Raw genomic sequence first — 7888 nt, forward strand, 5'->3', positions numbered from 1 at the left:
CACCTCCCGCCACACCGGGTTGCTCAAAGCTCCATCCAGCCTGGCCTCATCATTCCCAAATGTACAAATATCAATCCTACCCTATCGGACAACATGGACAAATGTATCCCACAGGATTCTCCACAGCAGCTACAACATAAATTAAGAGATCCCATAGTCTATGGCAGAGCAAACTCCATTTGTTAAGTGAAGTACCTGATCTGGTCAAGTCTTAATTAAACATTGATGTCTTTCAGCTTGGGGGAAAAAACCCATGAAACCTCAAAATTTACACTGACAGATCCTGAGAGAAGCAGGGTGAAAAACTGAAAATAAAGTCACATGTATTTTAGAATAAGCAGATCTGATTAAATCCTGCACGCATAAGCCATGACAGAGTGGGAGGAAGTCTTCCTCCAGCTGTTTTCCCAAGTGTTTCCTTTAAGAGAGGGACCTCAAAGGATTTTGGTGGATGTTCTGAATCAAGTCGCTGACCACGTTTCCTCTCCAGCCAGTGATGTTCACTTTTTATGAATTGTTAACCATTTATAGGGCAATTGTCAAAGGAATGGTTAGTGACTCACTGCAGTCCTACACTAGTTGACTCACTACTGAAAGAGGTTGCAAACCTCGGACAGATCTGAGAAATAAACAACTGAAAGTCTCTTCCCTCCTTGCTCACCTTTACAAGCTGTGGAAGGGCTCTGCGCTTCTCCACAAAAACCTAGGACAGAGCCAACCTCTGCACAGATAGAATGAATGCTGCTCCCTACAGTGCTGGTAAGATCTATGGCAAATTTGCCAGAATAAAATCAGAAATACAGAACCTGAGGACTGGTGGGTAAAGGACCTTGTCTTATAATTTCTCTTTCATACAGTGTTACATGTGCTTTGAGTACTCATTTAGATTATTCTACTTCCAGCAATCATTTGCTGCTTTAAGACCACACACATTCATAAAAAAACTCCAGCTACTTTTTAAGAACGAAGCCAAAAGCTTAAAGCGGCATTCTCAGTGACTCCAGAAGTAACAAAATATTACACATTAGATCATAAAGGACATCAGTTCAAATAACGATGATTATGGAAAACAACAGAACTCAGATCTGCTAATGGGAATCACATCTGATGGTTTTGCTTTGCTCATACCTATGAGTAGCTTTAGCTCAATGGACTTGGACTTCTCAAGTCCAAGTATTTAGATGGCCAACAGTACATTCAGTGAATCTGCCCAACTGACGCTAGCAGAGAATCTGACCCAGTATCTCGAGGAACTTGGACTAGGTCCACCAGTTCAGCAGCGAACATTTCCATAGGCCCTATGCCATCCGCTGCACCGCCCAGCCTTCATATTCTGATTCACTTTGGAGAAGAGCTAATGCCTCTCATTGGTAAGATTAGCTGACGTGAACTGTCACGGCTCCAAAGCGGGAGGCTTGCGCCACGTGCCTCACTCTAACAAAGCAATACAAATGGCACAACGTGGATACCTTGCTTGACAGCTCCTGGGAATTGAAGTTTTCTATTTTGTTTTGCCTTTGCTGATTCATGAGCTCACGTGTCCCTCCAGAAAAGGATGAGTAAAAGTCCAGCAAGTAGTGTACTTCAGAGCACTTTCTATGCCTACAGATACATAGAATAAGTTACCAGATGACTTCTAAGAAAGACAAATACCAGGCAACCACATTCACGATGGAATAAATCTCTTTATTTTTATTCTGTGTCTATTTCTGAGCTAGCAGAGTAAGTCTTGCTTGGAATCTGCATTTTAAGCAAAAGTCTACTAACATAACTTTAACTAGACCTCTCAGGATTTTGAGATATATTTATTACAATTTTTAAAAAATATCCTGGTAAGCATTTTGGGACTAACTGGCATACTAAACCTGAGGCAAGCCAGAAATGTTTGAAGCCAGCTACAAGCCTATCATGATGATAAACAGCTCAGGGTCCAGATGTCCATATATGGCCAGACTTCCTATAAGACTGACAGTACTGTATGTGCATTGCGTATGGTTCTTGGATCAGATTCACATTCCTCGGGTATGTTTCTCTGGGAGCTTTTGATTTCCGCTTTGAGGGCTGGCTCAGACCTCCAATTGCTCTTTTAAAAAAATATCTGTGACTGAAAGTTGAAAATGTGCAAGATTCTTTCTTTAAGTACACAAACACTCCAAGTCTAGCCACTTTCCTGTAGTCTTGCCAGGTTTTCAGTATGTCTGATATCTGATCAAGTGACTTTTTGGGGGGAAGGAGGGAAAAAAGAAAGAAGGAAAAACACAAGAGAGGAATGTAGCATATCCACACCTGTACATTTTACAAGACTTCACCAAAGGAACTACACCAACTGAAGCTGATGTAGACACACACATACCGTATATAGCTGTGTAAACAAGTCTGCAAGGCCGGTGTAGTGAATTCCTAGTTTCAGCAGAAAAAATATACTATCTTAAAAGCATGTGCTGTATAAACACCTGCATGGAAGTCAAAATTAGTGCATTTTAACCATTTTATGCATCAATGCCAAGATGTACTTCTCCGGCCTATGACAAACAGTCATCGGAAAGGATAAGCTGAAGACCAGTTGGACTCTTCACCCCTTTGCATACAATACACATGCACAAACAAGGTACTCGATGAGTCACATCCAACAGCACAGAAACCAAAATGACAAAAAGGCAAATCTGATGGACTCTGATTCTCACTCGCTTTCATGGGCTGGTACGACTTGTAATTCAGTGGGCTAATGCCCGATTCACAGTACTGCAAGACCAGAATTAGTTAAGTCCAAATGCCTATTTAAGTCGTTTTTCTCAGGGCAGCAAGTGGATGGGGCTTGCTGTACTTGGCCCGCAGTGTGAGGGCTTAGAACAGATTTATCCTTTAATTTTGGATTTCCTGGCTTTCTGGTGGTTTGTTACTTTTAAACATACTTTTTCTGTCAGTGAGATTCTTAGGTTTTGTTTAATAAAATTGTTTCTCTGAAAAAACCTCTTACATGGAAAGTTATAAAACATGTCTAGAGACTCTCTCTCTCTGATGTTCTCCTACCATATTTAGGCATTTAAAAAAGGCATTCTGTTTACCTGGTTACATTTGCATTTTGGTATGCATGTCATACATAGTTTGGTACACATTACTTACCCAGCACTGAGGCCATTGGAGTCCTTCAAGTAAATACAGATTTCAGGAGGCCTCATGGGTTTGGGAACATATATTATTTACCATAACTGTTCCTCTGGGATTTTTTTTTTCTTTCAGAGCCAATCCCCTTTCTTTTAATGGAGAATTTCAAGAAGAAATGACATCCAAATGACTTTACCAGCCAAAGTACAGTGCTGGCAGAATATAAATAACAGTTTTACAGTACAGCACATCCTACTGGGGCTTTACATGAAAACGCTTCTTTTTCCCTCAATACAGCATGCATATTGCTGTGTGATAGCATGGAGGTATGCCTACATATGGAGGGATGGAAAGAAGAGGGGGGGTATGTCAGTGGGAGAAAGTCTACATGCAAAAGATGGTATCTTTTAAGATATCCATCAGATTTCAGTTAGCCTAGTAAGATGCATTAAGCCGGTCTCTCTCATTAAACACTAACATACTTCTACAGGTCAAAAGCCACAACACTGGCATTCCTTGCACTAAAGCAGAGGTCAAACAACATGACATCACTGAATATTCAAATGATACATGGGGAGGTGGGGGAAGAATCATCCTCCTGGTTAAAAAAAAAAAAAAAAAAAGGAAGGAGAACCAAAACAGTTATCTGCAATGATCTAATACAAGCCACAATGCTTAGGTCTTGGGTTCAGTCAAATACAAACCACAACATTTAGATTTCGGCAGAGTGCGGTGGCATGTTGGTCTCTTCTTCTTGTAATCCTGGGGTGGACCATCGGCGAGGCTGGGAGGCAGGGATGTGCGAGGAACATGTTGCTCAGAAATGACAGCTGCACACACAGGCAGTGGGAAAATAATAGCCACTTCTTCCACGCTTCAGACTCTGTCCGCTGTGCCAAATATTTCAGAGTAAATAGGCACTCTCTCTATTCATAGAGAGCATCTATTAGGGAAGGAACACATTACAAATATTCAGTATGATTCAGTGGTACACAGTGTCAATTTATACCCGGTAGCGTAATTAATACCTTTTTTTTTGGTGGTACCGAAGCGCCGGGACCGTTCGCCACCGGGCACCCGGGGCCGCGGGCCCCGCCACCCCGCCGGTCGCCCCCGGGGAGCTCGGTGGGCTCGGGCCACCCCCGAACCCCGCCGCCTCCCGTCCCCTCCGCCGGCGGGAGGGGATCGGGGCGAACCGAGGACGGGACATCACGGATTCCCCCGGCCGCCCCTGGCAACGGCCCCGCCGCCCCCTCCCTCGCCCCGTCCCGCCGCCCGCCTCGACATAACGCGCTGCCGGGGAAGCGGGGGGACACACACACACGCGGACACGGCCGAGAGCCGCTGGCAGCGGCGGTGACTCACATTCAAAAAACATCGGGATGAAAAATAAAAAGACCTGAAGGAAAGGGGCGGGGGGGGGGGATGTTGCGGGGGGGGGGGGTGCTGCAGACGGAGGAATGCTGGAGTCAGGGGTCAGGGCCGCTCCGGGGCGGCGGCGGCGGCGCGGGGCGGGGCGGGCGGCGCGGCGCGGCGCGCAGGAATGCGCGGAATGTCGCTGTTTGTCCGCGGCCCCATTCAGCCCATTGGCGCGGCCGCCCCGCCGCCGCCTTATAAAGGGGCGGCCGGCCCGGAGCTCGGCAGTCGCACAGCCACTCTCCCGCCGGAGTCGGAAGGAGCAGAGCTGAGGAGAGCAGAGCAGACACCCGCCCGCCGGCCCAGCGCCCACCGCGACAGGCCCGTCCCCGCAGCGCCGCTGAGGAGAAATCGCCCGGCGGGAAACTCTCCTCCTTACCTCAGCTCACCTCGCCTTAGCTCGCCGCCCCTCTGCCGGGCAGCCCGACGCCGCGCCGCCCACAAGCCGACGACCGCAGCGGGATGGCCCCCGTCAGCTTCGCCGTAGCCCTTCTCCTCGCCCTCCTCAGCTCGGTAAGTGCCGCCGCCCGCCTCGCCGCCACCGCTGCCCCCGGCCGGCGCGGTGCCGGCGGCGGCCCTGACGCTCTCTCCGTTTCTCTCTCTCTCCTTCCCTTCCTCCCTCTCTCTCTCTCTCCCCTCCGCCGCCGCTCGCAGGAGGCGCAGGGCCAGGAGTGCAGCGGGCAGTGCCAGTGCGGAGCGGGGCCCGGCCCCACCTGCCCCGCCGGCGTCTCCCTGGTGCTCGACGGCTGCGGCTGCTGCCGCGTCTGCGCCAAGCAGCTGGGCGAGCTCTGCACCGAGCGCGACCCCTGCGACCATCACAAGGGCCTCTTCTGCGACTTCGGCTCCCCCGCCAACCGCAGGATCGGCGTCTGCACCGGTGAGTGGGCTGCCGCCAGCCTTGGGGCGGGGGGACGGTGGGGGGACAAGGGACGGGGTCCTCGCCGGGATGGGGAAGGGGGAAGCCGGGGCTGCGTCCGGGTCCCGCTGCGCCTCCCGCCTCACCCTCCGCCTCCTGCCCCCTCGCAGCTCGGGACGGCGCCCCGTGTGTCTTCGGCGGCATGGTGTACCGGAGCGGCGAGTCCTTCCAGAGCAGCTGCAAGTACCAGTGCACCTGCCTGGACGGGGCGGTGGGCTGCGTGCCCCTCTGCAGCATGGACGTCCGCCTGCCCAGCCCCGACTGCCCCTACCCGCGCCGGGTGAAGCTGCCCGGAAAGTGCTGCGAGGAGTGGGTCTGTGACGAGGCCAAAGAGCAGACCGCCGTGGGACCTGCTCTCGCGGGTGAGTGGGGTCCCACCGCGGGTGGCAGTCACTCCTGCATGGAGGTTGAAGGCAGTGGGATGGGTTGATGCAGGGCACCCCGGCAGTTGTAGCGCAGCAGTTAGTGGGGTCACCCCACAGATAAGTGTGGCTGCCTGAATTTCTAAGGAAAGGGAAGAGAGCCTCTAGCAGGGCGCGAGAGCAGGCAGTGGTCTCATCCTGGTTATCTGTCCCTTGCAGCTTATAGACTGGAAGATACGTACGGTCCAGATCCAACAATGATGCGTGCCAACTGCCTGGTGCAGACCACCGAATGGAGTGCATGCTCCAAGACTTGTGGCATGGGCATCTCGACCAGGGTCACCAATGACAATGCCTTCTGCAGACTGGAGAAACAGAGTAGACTGTGCATGGTCAGACCTTGCGAAGCAGACCTGGAGGAGAACATCAAGGTAAATAGTCTCATCTTTATGTGTGATCTGTTAGGATGCTTCCATCCACTAGCAAAAACCGTCTTATCAAAAAATGTGCAGTTCTGACAGGCAGTTAGTTTCAAATGGGTTACCTTCAAATTTCAGGTTTGTCCCAGTGGTGAATAGTTTATAATTAAATGCTCTTAATTTTCTGTCATGCTGCATTATGGCACTATGTAAGACACTCTTGGTTAATGAAAATATAATAACGATTAGCCTGTCTGCTTACCCTTAGCTTGCAAGCTTCATGCTATGTGAAAGCCTACCTTCTAAACATGTTCTGTTCGCTTATATCCTAACAGAAAGGCAAAAAGTGCATTCGCACCCCCAAAATCTCCAAGCCCATCAAGTTTGAACTGTCTGGCTGCACCAGCGTGAAGACCTACAGAGCTAAGTTCTGTGGTGTCTGCACTGACGGGCGCTGCTGCACACCCCACAGAACAGCCACCCTCCCCGTGGAGTTCAAGTGCCCTGATGGGGAGATCATGAAAAGGAAAATGATGTTCATCAAGACCTGCGCGTGCCACTACAACTGCCCTGGAGACAATGACATCTTTGAGTCTCTGTACTACAGAAAGATGTATGGAGACATGGCATAAAAGCCAGAAGGAGACGCTAACTAGATTCTCAACTTGAACTGATTTGCATCTCATTTTGTAAACATGATTCAATAGCACAAGGTATTTAAATCAGTTTTTTTTTAATTTCAACAAACTGCTCCATGTGACTTAAGACAATTTTTCTACTGACCCCAAGTGGTGGTTTGAAGAAGAAGGTAAAACGGACAGTGGGACCACAGCAAGACGCAGCTTCAGAACATGGTGTTCATGAGGTGGTGTGAAGGGGTTAAGGGAAATAGGCAGCAAAAGCAGATTCAAGCAAATGTTCCCTTAACGTGGTACAGCGTGCTTCGTCTAGGAGTGCAATTGTGAAGGAGACCGTTAGCGTGTTTGCTGGCGCTGGTTTAGTGACAGCAACAGCTGGAATGCAAAGCCTCGCCCAGCAAAGCGCTAAGTAGAAGGTGTTCTGTTAGTCAGGACGGTAATGTTTCAGCTCTGACACTCTGATTCATATGGCTTGGTCAACAAGAATCAGAATCATGTCTATTAGACTGGACAGCTTGTGGCAGTTAATTTACCTGTAACAAGCTACTTTTTATTAATATTGTAAATACTGTGTGTATATATATTTGTACAGTTATCTAAATTAATTTAAAGTTTTGTGCCTTTTGTTTAATGCTTTGAAATTTCAATGATAGCCTTCTGTTTTGGAACAAGATAGGTAGGATTTAAAGCTTGTCTGACAATGCATTCAAAGCATGAAATAGATGCTCCAGTGGAAATTGTTCAGATAGGGCCAAATGGTGAGTTGAGATCAAGATGAAGAGTATTAGAGATAAGGTGCCAGTATCTTTACAAAGCAGTCATCTGGCAAAGTACATTTACTTCCACTTTATTGGACAAGTGGCTTTAAGAAAAATGGCTCTTCTGTAGACCATCAGTGTTTCCACTCGAGCATTTGTTTCTTTCTTTGACTATGGCTCTTTTTGGACAGTTTATTTGTTGAGAAGTGTGACCAAAAGTTACATGTTTGCACCTTTTTAGTTGAAAATAAAGTATTTATATTTTTTATATAAA

At 48.6% G+C, this 7888-nt stretch overlaps 1 protein-coding gene across 1 annotated transcript; it reads left to right on the forward strand.

Annotated features, from left to right (window-relative positions):
- The first annotated feature begins 4616 nt into the window (after window positions 1-4616).
- CCN2 (cellular communication network factor 2) lies at window positions 4617-7888 on the forward strand. The gene is made up of 5 exons (XM_074580700.1): window positions 4617-5034; window positions 5176-5398; window positions 5548-5799; window positions 6019-6230; window positions 6554-7888. Exons 1-5 carry the CDS (start codon window positions 4984-4986, stop codon window positions 6848-6850), a joined length of 1035 nt encoding a protein of 344 aa, XP_074436801.1. The 5' UTR covers window positions 4617-4983; the 3' UTR covers window positions 6851-7888.

This window comes from Larus michahellis, chromosome 3 (genome assembly GCF_964199755.1).
Source record: "Larus michahellis chromosome 3, bLarMic1.1, whole genome shotgun sequence".
NCBI lineage: Eukaryota > Metazoa > Chordata > Aves > Charadriiformes > Laridae > Larus > Larus michahellis.